This window comes from Chaetodon auriga, chromosome 8 (genome assembly GCF_051107435.1).
Source record: "Chaetodon auriga isolate fChaAug3 chromosome 8, fChaAug3.hap1, whole genome shotgun sequence".
Classification (NCBI taxonomy): Eukaryota; Metazoa; Chordata; class Actinopteri; order Chaetodontiformes; family Chaetodontidae; genus Chaetodon; species Chaetodon auriga.
Window position 1 is genome coordinate 25,964 of NC_135081.1, and position 22,059 is coordinate 48,022.

General features: G+C 40.3%; 1 protein-coding gene across 1 annotated transcript; it reads right to left on the minus strand.

The window, feature by feature from the left end:
• Nucleotides 1-1,083: 1,083 nt before the first annotated feature.
• On the minus strand, nucleotides 1,084-16,784 carry LOC143324285 (uncharacterized). Its single transcript, XM_076736640.1, has 14 exons — nucleotides 16,497-16,784; nucleotides 10,147-10,238; nucleotides 6,766-6,841; nucleotides 6,547-6,621; nucleotides 6,328-6,402; nucleotides 6,109-6,183; nucleotides 5,890-5,964; nucleotides 5,671-5,745; nucleotides 5,452-5,524; nucleotides 4,897-4,950; nucleotides 3,931-4,100; nucleotides 3,361-3,425; nucleotides 3,057-3,151; nucleotides 1,084-1,414 (listed from the first exon to the last, which is right to left on the minus strand). Exons 1-14 carry the CDS (start codon nucleotides 16,782-16,784, stop codon nucleotides 1,299-1,301), a joined length of 1,404 nt encoding a protein of 467 aa, XP_076592755.1. The 3' UTR covers nucleotides 1,084-1,298.
• Between the last annotated feature and the right edge of the window lie 5,275 nt (nucleotides 16,785-22,059).

The following is a 22,059-nucleotide window of genomic DNA, read 5'->3' on the forward strand; positions in this document are numbered from 1 at the left end:
TTATTTGCTAGCCAGAACTCTTATCATTGTTTATGATTCTATTTATGGTTGCTTGTTTCTCCCCTTAGAAAACAGGTTTATAGCTCGTTTTCAACATTTTTAGCGCTGCGTCGCCGTAGTCAGTTAACACTCGTTACAATGGCTCACTCGTCTCCATTCATACAAATCAGTATATGTCACAGTCACAGTCTAAGGCTTATACATGTTATATTCTTTTCATATTTCCTTCTGGTTATGCTTTCTGAGCACCTTACCTGCAGAAACGGGAACAAACAGTCTTAACATCTGTGCACTGTCTGACGTCTCACTCTATTAGTGACTGGCGTCCGCTATTGACACCTAATGCACACAGCTCCACCTACTGGCCAGATACTGCAGCTATATAACACGTAACCAGACCTGCTAGAAAATGAATAAAATCCTACCGAGGGTACTGTACAGTAGTTTTTAACATGTTTTAAAGTCCTTATCTGTTCTTTTATGAAACCAGATTTTAAATGGGGGGTGCAAGAGATTTTAATCATGTCTTTGAAAACACTTAGTGCCGCATATATATATATGTGTGTGTGTGTGTTAGGTTATATATCCCACCCAGCACAACCACGTTGAAAAGACATTGAAATGACGTCTCTGACTTACGTCTAAATGACGTTTGGAATTAGTTGAAAAGTGAAAGGTGAAATGTCGTCTTTTCAGTTCATCTAAAAGACGTCTTTACAGAGACGTCCCGGTTTGGTCTATATCTGGTTGAAAAGTGAAAGGTGAAATGTCGTCTTTTCAATTCGTCTAAAAGACGTCTTTACAGAGACGTCCCGGTTTGGTCTATATTTGGTTGAAAAGTGAAAGGTGAAATGTCGTCTTTTCAATTCGTCTAAAAGACGTCTTTACAGAGACGTCCCGGTTTGGTCTATATTTGGTTGAAAAGTGAAAGGTGAAATGTCGTCTTTTCAATTTGTCTAAAAGACGTCTTTACAGAGACGTCACTGTATGGTAGACCTATATTCGTCTTTTAAACGACCTGAAAATGTTGACTTCATTTCACTTTTCAACCAGTTTTAAAAAATAAACAGTAAACCAAATGTACAGTTCAAACATTTATTAACAAAGTAAGTACAAAACGACAACGGCTGAGATGCTCAAATTAAAATTCCCCTGTAAAGGGTTTCTTTTTTAAAAAAATATATTTTTATAAAAAAAAACAAAACACCATAACATGAACAGCATTAAATGAAACAAAAAAAAACAAAACAAAACAAACAAACAAACAAAAAAAAAAACAAAGAAAAAAGTCAGCCAACTCATCTGGCCTTGTAGCCGCCACCACCTGAGTGCCCTGGTGCGTGTTTCAGGTGGTCTGCCACAGCATGACTAATGTCATGTTCCGTTGCTTTTTGGCTCCAGCTTTTAACTGCAGCTGCAATGACAAAGAAAAACATGTTTTACCCACACAATTGATAAGACAATTCATATTTTTAATTAACTAATTAATAAATGTATTTAAATTTCATTATATTTGCTTGAAACCATTTTCCAGGACATTTTCCGCCAACTCCCATTCATTCTTTGGATAAGTGTTCTTTTCAACAGTTGTACCTTATTTTGTATATGATTGTTTCTGTTTATTCCTCTTTCACCCCCTGAAGTGTGATTAAAAGACGTTAAGTCTGTGGCTCTAACTTATCTATGCAATAATCTGTTATACAGGTGAAACTCGAAAAATTAGAATATCGTGCAAAAGTTCAGTCTTTTCCATGACTGTGAATTCTACTGAACCAGACTGAAAGACCTTTTAAAGGCTCAGAACTCTTTGCAAGTGTTTTGGATTAATTAGCTGATTAGAGTGTGACACTTTGAGCCAACAATACTGAACCTTTTCACAATAATATTATAATATTCTGAGATTTTGAATTGGGGGTTTTCATAAGCTGTAAGCCATAATCATCAGAATTATTATTTTTATTATTATTTATTTATCTATATATTTCAGCATGTTCTTACTTTATTAGATGTTGAATTATGCCTTGCAGATCAACACATAAGGAAATGGGCACAGGAAGAAGCTGGATCGCTTATCAAACTCTTGCCCCAAATTTCCACAATTATACATCAAATTAATATGTTCACATCTTACATTGTATTACATTAGTTTAGTTCATAGATCGACAGCAGAGCTAAGGCCTTCTTTTTAGACCAAACAGTCCAGATAACGTGTGTGTATGCACATGTCTCAAAGTCTGTTCAGCATCCTTGATGCAGCCTTCTTTGTAGGATTTCAGTGTTCATTTCTTCAGTATTCCATGAGTCAAACGCCTCCTGGGACAAACTTCTCTTGAGGAAAGTGTATTAGGAGAATGTTATTGTACACAGTGACATTGTTTTCATTTCATGGTCACCCTGATTTCTTCATTATTTAGGTTTGGTAATCACTTATAACACATCTTATCTCATGCTTGAAGATTATAAAAAAATAACTTTGCATGTCATGAGTCTATATAATAGTTTCACCTTTTAAGTCGAATTACTGAAATAATTGAATTTTTGCACGATATTCTAATTTTTCGAGTTTCACCTGTATGTTTAAAAATCGTACAAACTTGTTTTTGTTTTTAAGCCATGCCCACAACAGCTGCTGATCCTCTATCTGCTACTCAGCAAAGTATACAGGGAGAAGAGCCTGTGGTTGCAGGAGGAAAATCCTCATGTTTACAATCCAACACTAGAAACACTTTCAATTCAAGGTTGCTGATTTTTTTCGCTAGGTATTTTGGAAAAGAAATCCAGCAGGTTCCATAAAGGCAAATAGGGCTCTGATAGCTGATGTCACGCAATAATGATGGGAAAACTTGTTTTTCAAATGATTGCCAAGCATAAAATTGCGAGCAGTGAGCTTGTCTCTTCCCTAACTGTATTGTGAGTGAATGTGGTGGACATCTGTAGTGCCCCAGGATGGGACAAACAAAGCAGATCAAATCCTCAAAGATGCAGAAAGGCAGAAGGGGTGGGTGGATTACTGCCATGACAGAAAAGTCAACATAAAAAAAATAATTTGTGCATACCAATTACAACTTGGTACAGCTTTGTACCCTTGAAGGCCCTCTTGGTCCCGTGGCCCTTCATATTTAACGTGGCCATGAGATTGTTGGTCATCAATCTGAAAGATAAGCATATGAGGTGTCTACAGTTAGTCTAATTCTTAAAAGAGGAGAGAGATGGTGAAGGAGAAATGGATGGAAGGAAATAGAGAAGGGGCAGATATGTTGAGGGAGGAGTCATGCAACAGGTATCACTGTCAGAATCTGAACTGAAAAATGACAGCTTGTGATTCAAATGTGTGGCTTGTTTTTATAAACCCAACAATACCTGTCCATGATCTTTGTTGTGCAGTCCCTGGTGTTTTTGCCACCAACTCTGCTCAACTGGGTAATCTACAGGGAGGCAAAATTATTTTCAGTGTATTAATACATTTACAGCACATTGCATGCCAGAATTGATAAAATTTAGTATAATGACTGTAAGTAGGTTGCATTAGCAGGCAGAGTGGTGGGCAACCTTTCGGGGATCTACTATGCCCTTTTCTGTGGCTATACAGATCTATTATTGCAAGAGTGAAAATCACCACCACTACTAAGGCTGAGTAATTACAGGTGATAATGGAGACATGGTATGGTCGATATTTAACATCCTACTTTTAAATTAAGGCATGAGTGCTGCATTTGTTTGGTAATCATAGGTCATCCTTGCTGGGTGACATCCTGGTTGCATCAAGTAATTATTATTAAATGTGGCAACTAATTGGTTTTGAAATTTAAGACAGATGTCCTTTTCTGGGTTGTTCAGATCATCCAGAGATCTATTCAGATCTAGTAGTAGATCAAAAAGACATGGTTGCCCACCTCCGGTCTACCACACATCGCACAAATTTTATTTTACCAGAACTTGTCTTTCATCATTTTGCTGAATCCTCTCCTCAGTGGCATCCAGCTCCTCCAGAGTGTCCATTCTATTCAGCTGGTAGGCTGACGCAATGGGGTCAGCCCCCCCAATACGCTTCACCTCCTGCATAAGTTCAACTAATTTTTTGAGGACACATTTCTGGAACTCTAAAATAGAAAAATGACATTTGAAAAAGAATGTTATTTCCATTTGACAATTACTTTATCCTCAACTTTGTAAACTGCATTAATTTTATTTTGAACACAAACATCTATGAAGCCTGCAATTCAATCAGTCCACATTTCATGTCTGTCACTTTAAAAACAGTGAGCACTGGCAGTTTGTTTAAACACGCTGTATTAAGACTGTACGAACACAAACACCTACATTTTGCAGGGATCTATTGCGCTTTCTACATGTTCTTATATTACTTGAACCACTTTAGATATGACATGATGTTACTTGCACTAAATGAAGCAAACCTTTATATGCACATGCCCCAAGGCCTCAACACAGTTCTGCGCATTGCTACTTACTGTAACACTACTTATGTATGTGCTTTTATTGGATGTTGTTTTTGATCTGTAAAGAAAATAATGCAAACTCAAAATAACCCAGTATAGTCTGCATGCACTTTACAGAAGAAAGGTGAAATAATGGCTTAAACAAAACATGCAAGTTAACATAAAATAAGTTCATGCAATAGCACAAATAGTGTGACTCTCAGCTACTTTGTCCCTAACATTTGGCCATGAATTAGGAAAGGTTGGGAAGAACTGGTCTAGGGAAAGCTTGCAGGAATGGATTTCAATCCAGGTGCGACTGACCATTATGACTACTGAGGTCAGACACACCTGGATAAATCAGTTTGTCCAATAATGTAAGACAGAAAACAAACAAGAAGCCTTAAATTCAGGAAGTAGTGGAGCTGTGCATAGAGTCCATTATAGACAAATTACTTACTGGCTGTGGACATTGGGAATGGCTCCGAAGGGGTCCTTGATGTCTGAGGCAGCTCTACATTTATACAGAGTGTAATAACAAATTCAGGTAAGATAATATTGCTGTGTTTGCTAATAGGATTGAAAATAATATGCCCACACATAGATTTTATGTTGACACTATAACTGAGCGATCTTACCCTGTCTAGATCTGGAATGACACCCAGGGAACACATGTGACAGAAATACAGGAAGATGCTCAGAAGATGAGGAGAAAAGGTTAAAAACTGACACTACACATTACATCAAAACCAATTTTGTAACATTAGGCACTGACATTATAACTGAGCAATCTTACCCCGTCTAGATCTGGAATGACGACTCTCACTCCCGTGAGAGGAGGTCGACTTCTCTCTGCTAGATCTGGATTTCTCTGTAACACCCAGGGAACACATGTGACAGAAATACAGGAAGATGCTCAGAAGATGAGGAGAAAAGGTTAAAAACTGACACTACACATTACATCAAAACCAATTTTGTAACATTAGGCACTGACATTATAACTGAGCAATCTTACCCTGTCTAGATCTGGAATGACGACTCTCACTCCCGTGAGAGGAGGTCGACTTCTCTCTGCTAGATCTGGATTTCTCTGTAACACCCAGGGAACACATGTGACAGAAAGACAGGAAGATGCTCAGAAGATGAGGAGAAAAGGTTAAAAACTGACACTACACATTACATCAAAACCAATTTTGTAACATTAGGCACTGACATTATAACTGAGCAATCTTACCCTGTCTAGATCTGGAATGACGACTCTCACTCCCGTGAGAGGAGGTCGACTTCTCTCTGCTAGATCTGGATTTCTCTGTAACACCCAGGGAACACATGTGACAGAAATACAGGAAGATGCTCAGAAGATGAGGAGAAAAGGTTAAAAACTGACACTACACATTACATCAAAACCAATTTTGTAACATTAGGCACTGACATTATAACTGAGCAATCTTACCCCGTCTAGATCTGGAATGACGACTCTCACTCCCGTGAGAGGAGGTCGACTTCTCTCTGCTAGATCTGGATTTCTCTGTAACACCCAGGGAACACATGTGACAGAAATACAGGAAGATGCTCAGAAGATGAGGAGAAAAGGTTAAAAACTGACACTACACATTACATCAAAACCAATTTTGTAACATTAGGCACTGACATTATAACTGAGCAATCTTACCCTGTCTAGATCTGGAATGACGACTCTCACTCCCGTGAGAGGAGGTCGACTTCTCTCTGCTAGATCTGGATTTCTCTGTAACACCCAGGGAACACATGTGACAGAAAGACAGGAAGATGCTCAGAAGATGAGGAGAAAAGGTTAAAAACTGACACTACACATTACATCAAAACCAATTTTGTAACATTAGGCACTGACATTATAACTGAGCAATCTTACCCTGTCTAGATCTGGAATGACGACTCTCACTCCCGTGAGAGGAGGTCGACTTCTCTCTGCTAGATCTGGATTTCTCTGTAACACCCAGGGAACACATGTGACAGAAAGACAGGAAGATGCTCAGAAGATGAGGAGAAAAGGTTAAAAACTGACACTACACATTACATCAAAACCAATTTTGTAACATTAGGCACTGACATTATAACTGAGCAATCTTACCCTGTCCAGATCTTGAATGAAGTCTCTCACCCCCGTGAGAGGTGTTTGACTTCTCTCTGCTAGATCTGGATTTCTCTGTAACACCCAGGGAACACATGTGACAGAAATACAGGAAGATGCTCAGAAGATGAGGAGAAAAGGTTAAAAACCGACACTACACATTAAATCAAAACCAATTTTGTAACATTAGGCACTGACATTATAACTGAGCAATCTTACCCTGTCCGGATCTTGAATGAAGTCTCTCACCCCCGTGATGGGACTTGGAGTTTTTTTTTCTTTGATCTGGATTTCCCTGTAACACCCAGAGAATGTCATGTGATAAAGGGAAAGGAAGATGCTTAGAATGCTCAGATCACTCTTGTTATTGGACAACATTCCCACAAAAGCAACACATTAGGTGTTTACACTATGTTCCTGCGGAAGAGCTGGAGGAAGTGTTTGGGGAGAGGGAAGTTTGGGCGTCCCTGCTCAGGCTGCTGCCCCCGTGAGCTGGCCCCGATGACAGAGGAAGAAAATGGATAGATTGATGGATGGATATATTACCTTGTTTGGGAGTTGAACTTGCAAGAAGACATGGTATCATGGGTGATAAAGAAGAGACGTGCCCTCTGTCTCCTACTGCACCAACAGCAGCACATGTGGGACATGAGGACAGAAACATGCTGCATGCTAAATATGCACAGAGTGTATATAGAAAACATATGCATCTATTAAATAAAATCATAACACAGTTAATAAATAATCTCTCGAATGCTGCGCTCTGATTGGTCAATTGCTGCATTCTGCGGTCAGTTATTTCTGTATAATTGACTGATTAATTACCGTTGTCAAGGCCGTTGCTAGGGACACTGCTCTGATTAGTGGAGCACAGAAAAGAGAAACTATGTGGGATATTTACCTTATGCATCATTTTTACCATTATTAAACGGCTTTGGAGTTCGGACCAATTGGGATGTTAAGATAACGATTTGTAACTTGTTACAGAGAGAGTGGAGGCTCCTTCCACCTACTGGCTGGAAACCCAACCTGCTGATCAGAGCCTAAGACCCGGTGTCACAGCTGCTCGTCTCAGTGGCAGCTCCGCGACACAGTCGCAACCCTTAATCTCTTGTTCATGTCGTATTTTTAAGTCGTATTATGATCAACATTATGTTTCAAATTAATTATTTCACTCATAAGCTATGTAATAGGCGGGATAATGTATAGTTGGTCGATTGTTATGGAGAAATAAACCCCTTCAGGATGAATGAAACCCCTCTGTTTCGTGTCCGGGTTCCATACATCCTGTTGGGGTTTATTTCTCCATAACAACCTCCGAACTATACTTTATCCCTTACATATACAAGTCTGTATGATCATCTTACCATGTCTGGGAGATGAATTAGCAGATGAACCCGCAGATGAGGGATCGCTGCCCTACAACACCAACAAGAGCAGATATGGAACGGGAAAACAGGAACACACTTAAATTGATTAACTGAACTGAGATTTCGAAAAAAAAAAAAAAAAAAAAAAAAAAAAAGTTCCTTCTTAACAATAAGGAGTCTTCAAATGTCACAAAAAAAGGACTCAGGGGAAAATGGCAGGTAACACACAGGTGATCCCAACAGGGCTGGGACAACAGATAAGCCAACAAAGGACAATGGACACTGGAATGGAGAGTGATAAATGATTGCTTGCTATACAACATATCTTACCATGAGTACTGGAATTTTCAGCTCTATTGTCACTTGAGCCACATGGATCGGCCAACTCATCCATAGAGGATCCTGTAATCAAGTTTCAAATACCATGTATGAAACTTATATTTGACACCAATTCAGATAATGTGAATTGTATCCAAGCTTTAAATTAAGGTAATATACTGGTATGTGCAGTGCGATAATGCAATATAAAGTTATCTGTTGTCCATCCCAACAATATCATGCCAAAAGTATGACACTTCTGTTGAACCCTGGCTTATTAGGCCCACTCAACTTACCTCCATCAGTGATGTCATCAATATTGGCATGAGCCTTCTTATTAATTTCCGGAGGCTTTGGATAAGCCTCCAGACTGGATTTTTTACCTAGGTATAATATACAATAAAGATTCATACATCATCATGCACTAATTATGTTGTAAAAAAACTGTATATTTGAAAAAGCCTTTCAAAATCTGTAAAAGAGTAAAACAATATATTCATACTCACTTGATGGCTTTGTTGATTTCACCTCATCATCTTCTGACAAAAATCCTGAAATCATTAGATAATTAAGTACTTTTACAAGTAAAACATGAATGACATTTTTAAAGTTGGGAGCATTTATTCAATTACCTTCAATATAATCCTGAAATTTTCTTTTCTTCACCAGCCTCTTGGTTGTCACTTCTGGGACGGTGGTTTCGTTATCCGTTTGGGCAGAAGTGTAATCATATGTTTCACACTCTTTCTCATTTTCTAGAAAAGGTGTCATCCAAAAAAGATTCACATTAATAGAAGTGCGATTGTACTGTCTCTGACGCTAAATGACAAGTCAAATGCCAAAACAAACATGGAATTGTCTGCTTCATTATTTTTCAAAGCACTTGTTTTTACTTTGTAAAAATATAGAAATGACATACCTGACGTCATCTTAATTTTCACAAGTGTGAAAGCCTCCCAGTCCTCTTCTGGGTCCATCTTTTTTTTATGTGCAGAACGCACATTGTGCTTGGGCCATCGCAAAACTTTTTGTTCTTCCTCGATCCAGTTTTTTGGGACAAGGCCTTCATAGTGTCTGTCCCCTTCTATCCAAACACACCTTGCATACACCATTGTCTGAAAAATATATGTTTATTATAATAGACTTTAGTTTGGACAAGTGAAAATACACATTTCTAGGGGTGCTCTGGGTTATAGGGATGTGCGTATCGATCTTGAAATATATACTTCCGATCTAGACGTGTGTTTTTTAGAATCGATCTTCACATCAAAATATCAATCCCAAGTCTGCTTTCACAAGAAATATTAATGCTCTTATGACACCGAATCTGTAATCAATTCTAAAAGAGTAAAAAGTGAAATCTGTAGTCAATATTTGTGTCAGATAAAAGAACTACTTTTCCTTCAAGCTTCCGCTCTCTACTCAAGCTTAGCGCTCGCGCGCACTGATACACGCACACAGCAGCAGCAGTAGTAGAAGACAGAGATTTTGACGCATTTGTTAAGACTCTTGATCCACACTACAGAATCCCAAGCCGCAAACATATGATGAAAAGCACAATTGCAGACTTGTACAACAGCTGTAAAGAGAAAGTAAAGGCAGCTCTACAACGTGCACACAGCGTGGTTCTCACAACAGATATGTGGACTTCGAGGACCACAGAAGCATATTTGACTGTGTCCTGCCATTTCATTCACAACTGGCAAATGCAAGACTTTGTTTTGGAAACTCGATGTTTCCATGGTCAACACACAGCAGACAACATTAGTCAAGAGATGAAAAGAATAACAGATGAGTGGGCCATAACTCAGAAGGTGATAGCAGCTGTCACAGACAACGGTGCGAATATCGTTTCTGCTGTTCACAAGGCTGGGTGGAAGCACTACCCTTAACTGAAATGCAGGAAACTAACCTCAGAGCTGTCTTCTGCAGCCCCACCAGCAGCTGCCTCAGCACCTGGGCCAAGCTCTGCCTCACCAGGGAGTCCTGCAGCTTCTTCCAGTTCTGCCCCGGTGAAAAAAGGTATATGGGCTGATTTTGACACTCAGGTTTTGGCAGCCCAACAGCACCACTCAACAGGTACCGATGCACTTATTGAAATGCGTCGCTATGTGGAGGAAATCCAGTTCCAAGGGACAAGGACCCATTACTTTGGTGGCAAAGCCACAAGCAAACCTTCCCATCCCTCGGCAAACTTGCAGCCAAGTACCTCGGAATCACTGCTTCATCTGTACCCTCAGAGAGGTTATTTTCCAAGGCAGGAGAGTTAGTGAGCCAGAGAAGAAACAGACTGAAAGGGGATCATGTCAACATGCTGTTGTTTCTCACCAAAAACATATAAACTGGAAATGACAGAGAATGTAGAATGTCACTTTTGTTGTTGAAGTTCAAGTTCTGTCAAGTTCTGACTACTGTGTCTGGTCCAAAAAGAATTATATCCAAGTCAGAGCAACTGTTCTTATTTTCATTTTTATGAGAGATTTTAAAAATTAAAAATAACAGTCCAGGATTCATTCAATTTCGTGTAACAAAAGGAAAATGGCATAGCCTCCACGGTGTGGTAGACAAAGAGCTTTCCTTTTCAAGTCCTGAATTTGTAGGACCTTTGTTTTAGCCATGCTGTGGATATTGGCAACAAAAGCAACATGGATGAGTTTTGACTGGCAAGGCTTCTCAAAGAGGTTGGAGGTTCGTTGATCAGAGATCACGCTGCAAACCAATTTGCCATCAGGTCTTTTCTCTGTAACAAATGCCACACTGTCATCCTGGAGTAGAAAGCAGCTGTCCTTCATCTTCACTGACACAAAGGGCAGTGGCCTTTGCTTCTGCATCTCACTTTTTCGTGAACATGCCTGCTCTGCCATACGTTTTGCCACTTGCACCAAAGGGTTGTGGCTGGTCTTCACAAGCTTCTTGATTTTTTGAAGATGGCTCTCAAAGGGAAAAAATCCCACAACGAATAGTTAAAAGACGTTGTCACAACCTCAACTCTAACCTGCCATCTAAACCTGGACAAAACACACCAGACGTAACGACAACAAAAAACTCTCACTGCGCATGAAACACGTTCTTAAAATCGTCATCGATCCGCATATTGGCACGACCATGGGCACTAACAACCTAGTCACCAAAACCTCTGTTAATGCAAAGAAAATTACATTTGGGCACAGAGGCCTACACACAATACAAACACTACAGCTCTTATGTCTGCATTAGGCTGTACTGTAAAATGAAACATGATTGTTATAACAATTGTTATATAGTCCTATTCATAGCCTATTCATACCAGTCCATAATCACAAAGAAATGCTTTAACCATGCACCAGATATCCCTAATAACTAATCCCATATCATGTACTAAGATGCACAAACCTGAATTTGATTAGTTAAGAACGCAGCAGAATGCCAGAGCGTATTGCCAGCTGACCGCACAGAAGCGCAGAGGATCAGTGGCGCTGTGTCCACACAGAGTGCGCAGACTGGTGTAATTTAATCATTTTGCCACACTATTGTCTGATTTGGTTATATGTCGTGTTCCAAGCGGGATAATGTGCGATGAGGTGGTGATCAGCTGATCTATTTAGCGCAAAGTTGCTATAGAGGCAGCAGGACGCGGTAGCAACAGCTGGCAAAGTGGGAGCCTGTTGCCAGCTGACAGCACAGAAGCGCAGAGGATCAGCAGCACTGTGTCCACTCAGAGCCAGCAGACTGGTGTATTTTAGCCTAATCATTATTTTGTGTTACATTATTGAATTATTTAGTTGTAGTTGTAATCAGATTGTTTACTTGTTGCACGTTTGTTTGTGAAAGGTTATTTTCTGACAGCTTCTCCTCTTAACGGAACACCATTTCGGTCCCGAATGTTTTAACGGAACAGCGTTCCCGTCCGTTCCAGCTCATTTTGACCCCTGACAACACCAGAGGGATTATTCTGACCTGCACTTTCTCTCTTTGATGAGACATAAAACAGAGCATACCGCATTACGTTTTCATACCATGATTTAACCTGGTACCACCAGCCCATGCCTGAAAGCCCCACATTAGCACAAATTAGCAAAACGTTTTTGGGCACCTGAACAGCGGTGTAACGTTTGCCTAACATTACACTGACAACGTTAGCTGGAACTGCAGCTGCTCGAGCCTCTCCTACACCTGCCTGGCTATGTCACATGCGGCTTCCAACACAACAGCTTTACCTGACTGAACGCTTTAGCGCTCATAATAATAATAACAATAATAATAATAATAATAATAATAATAATAATAAATTGCTTTGAGTTCAACCCCGTAACAGACAACTTGATCCCTGTGTGAATGTAATTTTAAAAATATTTCAGGCCAATTCTTTTAGAACCTTAATTATCAAATGTCCCTAGTTTTAAAATAACTTACTTTAAGTAGAATATTTACTTTTAAATATTCAAAAGATAAGTATCAAGTAGGACATGAGAACTTTATCTAAAATATGTCTTCACATTTTATCAAAAATATGCAGTAACATATGGATGCGATTAGGCTTTCATATATTTTCTGATTGCCCTCTCAATTCTGCACACAGTTCAACATACATTTAACTAATATTTCTTATTTTCATCCAACAATTAATGAAAACCTATGACGTAACAGGGTTGAACTCACTGTAACGGGGTTGAAAATGATAACAGGGTTGAAATGACAAATAGTATTCCAGTAATATATGGACTATTACTGACCTGGAAAATTAATGACATAACATTTAATAACATGGAAAACTGATTTTAATTATGTAGACAAACATTTCATTAAGTATTTCACATTTAAATTTATAGTATTTAAAGCAGTTGGATTTTGTGTTGTGTGCATGCGCCAGGTGCACAACCAAACAAACACTTTTGGATAGAATAGACATTTTATGCTTCATCAGGTCCAAGAATTAAATATTCTGAAATTTATAGATGGAAGCAATTTTGTCGAAGTCCTGGCTGATCAGTTAGCTGCAAGTGGCTCTGCTACTTAAAGGGGGAACAGCGGCACCTATTGTAGCAGAGTAAGACATGCTCTGGCCAATAATTAGATTTTCTCACCAGCGTGTATATTGGGACAACTACCAAAGGTGTGACTGAGCAGCATATTCCAACCATGGCTGTAATCTGACTAAGATGTCCATGTAAACGTGACTGATTATCAGGACTAGGTGGAGGGGAACTGTAGTTGATTTCAGCGTTTTTCTTCTTTCTTGAGCCTTCCACCACATCTTACACCTTTTGTATTTTAGCTCTGTCATTCAGTTTGTTGAGTGATTTCTTTTTTCCTGCCTTTGTATCTCTTTGCCACCTAAATCTCCAACAGAATCGACTATAAAAACTGTAATAAATTCAACCCCGTAACAATGATTCAACCCCATAACACTGGTTTTTGTTACGGGGTTGAACGTTACGGGGTTGAAGATGTTAGCTTGTAACAACCCTAAGTGCATCATTAACCCAGATTCACGGCACCACATGGCATTAGGAAATCATGAAATTGTTATATTTTTCAACACTATTGGTTTTTTTTTCCCCCAAATAGTTTTTTACTATCATATATTTATGTAACACAGTTGAACAGTTAAGCTTGACAATCTCAAACTGACAATAAAAACAATGAAATACAGATAAGAAGAGATGCCAATTCTTAGCACTCTTTACAGTATATTCTTCACAAGATTTGTGTGATATTACTTCCTCAGTGCTGCAGATGTTGGACTGAACCATTATTTTTAAAGAAGGGACTTATGTGTGCTGTTACGGGGTTGAATCCAAACTGGGGGACATGTTTAAATGTTGCCATTTCATAAATAATTCATGCATCTTTTTCAGATTTTTCTTTCTTTTTGGTTAAAGTAGACAGACATATGATTATTTTAGCAGAAAAATTGCTATGAATTGCGATTTATATTTGTTTTATATTCAATGAAAAAGTAAGTTTGGTTACTGGGGACATGCAAATATGGCTGTCATCTACTCTTTAGCAAGCCATGAAAAAAATAAAAATAATTTAATTTCTCTTTTTTGTGTGTATTATAATCCAGAGACACCTAGATCTATCCGTTTTGGCTTTAAAAATGCATTTTTGGTTACTTTATTTGAAATTATTTTAGGTAAAATCTGAGGGACTTAAAGTGCACCGAATTCAGAGAATCACCCTAATAGCTCACTATATGTTAGCCTGCATCCCTCTATTGACTGCAGCATCCAGAACTCAGCATGCCCAGGTTTTAACAGGAAAAAGAAAAAGAGTATAGTGCTGGCATCCCTACACTAATTTCCTGTTAAATGTAGAATTGATAGGGTGGACGTTTGGCTCGGTTGGTGGGGCGTCTGCCTCATATGCTGGTCCTCTGCTCCGGCCGCTGGTTTGATTCCCACCCTTGACTCTTTGCTGCGTGTCGTCCCCCCTCTCTCTGTCTTGTTTTCTCTAGCCTGTCCTATCAATAAAGGCAAAAATGCCACAAAAAAAAAAAAAATACGATTGATACATTTTATGTTTGTTTTAAATGGCCCAGTTGTCACTGACTGTTTTGGGCTAAGTTTTGAACAAATAAAACAGACTACGGTTGAGGGTGCTTGTCGGAGGACACTCCTGCGGCCGCGAAGGCAGCGTCCTTCAACCCTCGATTTCCCCTTCTTCTTTTTGTTTTTTAGATATTACACTTTTTTTCTCCATAAGAAATTAAAGAGCATATCCACTTACAGGTAAATTCATGTTAATTTGGACCAAATCAGACAGGCTAAAAGCAGCCCAATATTCAATGTGTATTTTTGGCAACATTTGGACCAAATCAGACAGACTAAACTCAGTCCACCTTTCGAGCTTGATTTTTGTACCAAATCTGGACCAAATTTGGACCAAATCAGACGGGCTGCAGCCCAATATTCAATGTCTATTTTTGGGCTAAATTTGGACCAATACAGATGGACTAAACTCAGCCAACGCCAAGTTTTGGACTAGATTTGGACCAAATCAGTTGGGCCAAATGAAGCCCAATCCTCAACGTCTATTTCTGGGCTCAATTTGGACCAAATCAGACGGGCTTAAAGCAGACTAATTTTCAACGTCTATTTTTGGGCTAAATTTGGACCAAATCAGACAGGCTAAATTCAGCCCAATTTTCAACGTCTATTTTTGGGCTAAATTTGGACCAAATCAGACAGACTAAACTCAGCCAAATTTTCAACGTCTATTTTTGGGCCAAATTTGGACCAAATAAGATGACTAAACTCAGCCCAATTTTCAATGTCTATTTTTGGGCTAAATTTGGACCAAATCAGACGGGCTAAACTCAGCCCAATTTTCAACGTCTATTTTTGGGCCAAATTTGGACCAAATAAGATGACTAAACTCGGCCCAATTTTCAACGTCTATTTTTGGGCTAAATTTGGACCAAATCAGACGGGCTAAATTCAGCCCAATTTTCAACATCTATTTTTGGGCTAAATTTTGACCAAATCAGACAGACTAAACTCAGCCCAATTTTCAACGTCTATTTTTGGGCCAAATTTGGACCAAATCAGATGGACTAAACTGAGCCCAATTTTCAACATCTATTTTTGGGCTAAATTTGGACCAAATCAGGTCCCCCCCCCCCCCCCCCCCCCACACACACACACACACACACACACATACATACATACATACATACTCGTTTCAGGCAAGTATCCGTTACGGATAAAGCATTTTTGACGAGTACGAGCATGATACGAGTAAAACTCGTCACTATCCGTGCTCGTGCTGAAGAAAAATCCTCATCGGGTAACTGACTGTCTTCACGCTCTGCAATTGGCCAGTCACACACAGCGCCCGCCCCTCCCTACACAGACACGTCTCTAGCTCACGTTGCTCTCTCCAGTACTCCTTAGGTTTTCTTCAGCTCGCCTCTATTTCGGTTTGTATGATATTTAAAGTTACTTGGTGAACTTGTTTTGTAACGTACGCGGTGCATTTTTTTTTTACCGTCTGCTTGCTCCTAGTTTGGCTGGTGATATAAAGTCAGCAGGAAAACTTTCCTCGTACTGAACGCGGTGCTTTTGAGAAGAATACAGTGAACAAGGCTGACATATTATTTCCCTGTTTGCCATCACTGATGATGTCACCCATGTAGAGGAGGTGGCTGATTGTTGTCCCACTTCGGAATCAGTATCCAAAGCCACTCTTGGTGATGATCTGGCTGAGGGGGTTTAGGCCTATGTAGAACGGCAGGGGGCACAATGTATCTCCTTGGTATATACCACATTTTATGCTCACTTCTGCAATTGGCTGTGAGTTGGCTTCCAGAGTTGTCTTCCACAACGCCATTGAGTTCTTGATGAAGGCTCCAAGTGTCCCGTCGATCTTATACAGGTCTAGGCACTCCAGTATCCATGTGTGTGGCATCGAGTCACAGGCCTTCTTGTAGTCAATCCAGGCAGTGCACAGGTTGGTACTTCTGGTCTTACAGTCCTGGGTGACTGCCCCGTCAACCATTAGTTGGTGTTTGGCTCCTCTGGTGTTGTTGCCAATTCCTTTCTGTGCTCTACTCACGTACTGATCCATGTACCTACTCAGCCGCTATGATGCCTGACAGGAGCTTCCATGTTGTACTCAGGCAGGTTATAGGCTGGTAGTTGGATGTTACCGGGCCCTTCTGTGGGTCCTTCATGATGAGGACTGTACTGTACTGACTGACTGTTTTGAAGCATCCATAGGTCCCACATCCTCTTCATATACCTCTCACTGGGGTTGCTGGTGTAGTAGCATTCCAGCAGTGTTTTGTTCTCTGTCCTGCTCCATGTATGTCGTGTTCCAGTAGCCATCTTCTCATTAGGGTGTACTGGTCCCCCAACACCTAACGCGGACCTTGTTCGACCGGGTTATGTAGTACTTGTTCTACCCTCTACCCTACTCTATTTCATAATTCTGTTCCAGGGTGTCTGCAGGTCATTAAAGTCTTAAAATGTCTGAAATTCAATTTTGTAAGTGTAAGCTGTTAAAAAAAATCTTACATTTGAATTTATGAGGTATTAATTTCAACAAGCTTGCCTTAAGTGTCATTTAAGTCTTAAATATGAATTCATTAGATCTTAATATCGACTCACCTTAAAAGTCTTCAATTGAATTCATGAGGTGTTAATTTCAACAAACTCTTTCAAATTTTTTGTCTACACTGATAAAGTTCTTCATCAGAGGTAGCATTTCTTATGTTAAAACTCTGAACCGCTAAAGCTTATCCTGCCTTTATACTGACCTGTTGCACTTATCTGCCGGGGAAATGAGTCAGCTCGCTTTATACAATCCTGCAGGGAGAAACTCCAGAAAAACCTGTCCCCAGTTCTATGGGAAAAAGTTGTGGGTAGATTTATTCCAGTCTCTGTTTTGTAAATTGACATGAAAACATTCAGTATATATATGAAGAGATCGCTCGTCTATCGTCTCGCTCCTCCTGTGTGTTTTTTCAGAAAGTCTGTTCTTGTCACTGTGAGTTTTTTCATAGTTGCCTTTAGTTGCCAGTTTGTTAGATAGTATTTTAGTATTTTAAATCATATTTTATAACACTGTTCTAAAATTGTTTTGAGTGCAATAAGAAAATGTTAGTGTTTTGAATCGTATTTTTTATTTTATTTATTTTCAAATTGTGTTGTCTGTGTATTAGAAAAGCATGTTTTTGTGGTATTTTATTTTATTTACTGATGCATAGTTAGATTTTCCAATAAAATAAAGTCAATAATGATGATTATTGTGTTTTCTTTTTATTTGGAAAAGTATCAAAAGTATCGGAAAGTATCGGAAAGTATCGAAAAGTATCGAAATACATTTTGGTACCGGTATCGACACCAAAATGTTGGTATCGTGACAACACTAGCACGCACACACGCATTCACAACCGCACACACACCCATACGGACAAGATAAGGAATAAGCCACCTTTGGGGGCCATCGACACTGAAAGGGCCCCCGGCTCATGACCGGGGGGCGCCGCCCAAGACCACCCTGACCCAGGCAGACAGGAGGCCCCACACCAAGGTGCAGAGGCCTCCAGCCATCCAGGCCAGAGCTGTCCCCTCAGCAGCGCCCCCATCAGTAGACCAGGAGCAGTTCCCAGTGAGGGGGGCCCCCATGAGGAAACACTTGACCTAAAAAAAAAGGTGAGTCTTGAGCCTCTTTTTAAAAACATCAACAGTCTCTGCGGCACTGAGGTTCTCCGGCAGGCTGTTCCACAATTGGGGTCCATAATAACTAAAAGCTGCCTCCCCGTGTGTTTTAGTTCTTACTTTTGGAATGGTTAAGATGCCAGTACCGGAGGACCTCAGGGTCCGCAAGGGTTGGTAGGGTAAAAGTAGGTCAGATAAATAAGAAGGCCCAAGACCGTTAAGACATTTAAAAACTAATAAAACAACCTTAAAATCTATCCTGAAATGCACCGGGAGCCAATGCAGCGATTTTAAAACTGGTGTAATGTGCTCCCGCCCTCTGGTCCCCGTCAGCACTCGTGTAGCTGAAGTCTGTAGTAACTGTAATGCCCTCCTCTCTGGTCTTCCCAGACCAGAGAAGAGGGCATTACAGTAATCTAAGGGACAGGAGATAAAAGCATGCATCAGCACCTCCGTGCTGGCCTGAGAGAGAAATGGGCAGACTCTGGCTATATTCTTGAGATGGTAAAAACCTATCTTTGTTATGTTTTTGATGTGTGGAATAAAAGTAAGCTCAGAGTCAAAAATCACGCCCAGATTTTTTACAGAATGTGTTGGTTTAAGATCTTGTAGTTTTGGTAAAAGTTTCTCTCTCTGGCCTTCAGGACCAATGACTAAGACCTCTGTTTTGTCCTGGTTGAGCTGAAGGAAATTTTCTGCCATCCATGACTTGATGTCTAAAATGCAGTTAAAGAGGGCATCAATTGGCCCTGTGTCATCAGGAGACACGGCAATGTACAGTTGTGTATCATCAGCATAACTATGGAAGCTGATGCCATGCCTCCTGATGACGTCCCCGAGGAGTAGCATGTAAAGATTAAAAAGAGTTGGACCTAAAATTGACCCCTGGGGAACCCCAGACTAGATCTCATGGGTTCCTGAGGAACATGCATCCCAACTTACAAAGAAGTGTCGGTCAGTGAGGTATGAGACGAACCAGTTAAAAGCAGTACCTGAGAGGCCGACCAGGTGCCTCAGCCTGTCTAATAAAATACGATGGTCTACTGTATCGAAGGCAGCGGTTAAATCCAGTAGTACCAAGACTGTGAGCTTGTGGTTATCTAAGTTGCACCTGATATCTTTTAAAATCTTTAAAAGGGCTGTCTCGGTACTATGGTTCATCCTAAAACCAGACTGATGCCTTTCTAAAATGTTATTTTTGTTTAAAAAGTCATTTACTTGGTTAAAAACAAGTTTTTCTAAAATTTTACTTAAAAAAGGTAAGTTGGATACATGTCGGTAGTTATTAAGAATGTTGGGGTCTAAATTGCTCTTCTTCAGAAGGGGCTTCACCACCACCATTTTAAAGGAGGCGGGGAAGACACCCGTCTGAAGAGAGCAATTCACCATGTATAAAAGCTGTTCCTCAAAGAATCCATGGAGTGTTTTAAAAAACGGTGTGGGAATTGGATCTAAAAGGCAGGCTGTAGGGTTTATCTGGGAGAAAACTCGACCAAGTGTCCTTGCATCAACCAGGGCAAAACTCTCCAGTGTTTACTCAGGTAGAACCTGTGATCCAGACGTGTTGGTAGTTAAAACCTGTTGAGATAAAAGACTGGATCTGATGTTATCAATTTTGTACCTGAAGTGGTCTGCAAAGTCTGCAAAGGGTATTTGTTATTGTCTTATGAGATCTGTTAAAATTACTGTTTGTTAAAAGATCAATGGTGGAGAAGAGAAATTTGGGATTATTTTTGTGGTGAGAGATTAGTTATTTGAAGTGAGAGATTCTTGCCTGTTTAATAGTGCTATTGTAAGTTTTGAGGTGTTGATGTAAAACTTCATAGTGGACTGTTAATTTTGATTTTCTCCATTTCCTTTCAGCACTCCTGCAGTTTCTTTTCAGTTGCTTAATTTCCTCATTTCTCCATGGAGGTATAGTTTTTTTCTTAATTGTTTTTGTTGAAAGAGGAGCCACTGAGTCCAGCGTTGACTTCAAATTGCTGTTAAAATTGTCAACGATAAAATCATAGGGTGCTGGTAAAATCTCTGCAGGAGTGGTCTGTAAAATCTGGATAAAATTTGCAACCACTTCAGGAGTTAGGTAGCGTTTCCTCACTGTTCTCACTGGAGCCTCCCGCTGATTAAAACTGGTGATGTTAAAAAACACACAATAGTGGTCAGACACAGCCAGATCCACAACAGAGGACTGAATCCTAAATCTGTCTTTCTTAAATATGGAAAAATTGTCAATTCTTGAGTGTTACGGCCACCACCGTTCCCTCCCGTGTGTGTAACCCCTTTCGTCTTGTAGTTCCCTTTATGCTGATTGCAGTGTGTCGCCTCCGACTTGTGGTTGGCTCCTGTGGAGGGGAGGCGTGGCCGGCTCATCACCAGCTCCTGCTGACCAGTTTAAGAGCTCGCCGAGCCCACCAGACGGGGCGGCTGTCACCAAGACGCAGAGCTTGCCACATGTGCCTCCAAGTCTACATAGTGAGAGTTTTTGTTTAAGACGAGGCACCTTAGTCTTGTTGAGAGGAGTTGGGCCAGGAGAGGTTCAAAACTGATCCCGTTGTGCACGCCTGGTAGGAGAACACCCATTGTAGTAGATTACACTAGGCACAGGGGTGCTGACTCTTGTATTTATGTTTTACGCCTGTATAGAGTTTGGTTTTATTTCCTCTGGTTTGATTTACCCTTATAGTGGTTGGCTCGATTTTAGGGAGTCCTCTTTTTGTTATATTTATTTCTTTGTGTTGAGCAGCACCCGTCGGCCCTGTCTCCTCCTGTAAGTTTTGTTCTTCTTTGTACTCTCTGGACAATTAATCGACCTCTGGTCAATAAATAATTTTATTTCACCAAGTACATCTGGTTTTATGTTTCGTTCCCTTTTCCAACACGAGCTAAGGGGCCGTAACATTGAGTAAATGGAATGTGGTGCTGAAAAATGGATATAGTCTCGGCTAGTTGAGCAGAGATTGTCATGATTCTGTTTTTGTGTTTTCCCTCATTCCAAGCTGACAGTGTTTCTTTTCCTCCCTCACTGTCAGCAGGTAGAGCGTGCAAGAGACACGATCTCCTCCGGAGCGAGCCTCACTAGGCACACCTGCACCTCATCTGCTAATCGCCCCAGCTTCTTAAGCTGTCTCTGATTTGACTCCTGTGCCAGACTATTCTCTATGCTCTTGTCACACGAGTCTCGCTCCTGAACGATCGCCTGCCTCTCTCCGTGTATTCAGCATTCCCAGTGTTTTACCGTGTTTTCCTCTAGCGAGTTTTGTCCTGGACACTTTGAGTTTCATTCCTTCTTGAGTAAGTTATATCCCTTTTGGTGATTTTGTGTTTTTCTTTAATTTGCTACTTTTCCCTCTTTGGCGAATTTGGTTTGTTTTACTTTGAAGGAGTATTCCCTGCAAAGGTGATTTTCTGTTTTTTAATAAAACGGTTTTCAAACGACTCTGCAACTGGGCCCTGGCTCTTCTTGTTCACACGTAACAGAGATCCCTCCAAACATCAACAAGACCAATTGGTAGTCCCTTAGCTAAGACATCCCTCTCTGGTTGGCTGAGCACTCTGTCAGACAAGTTCTTCAGCCACTTCTCAGGAATGTCCAGCTGTGTAGTGTTGTCATCCTTTCCTCTCCAGGTTAGTTCTGTTGTGTGGAAGTTGCCCTGGCCCGCCTGCAATGTTTGAAATTACAG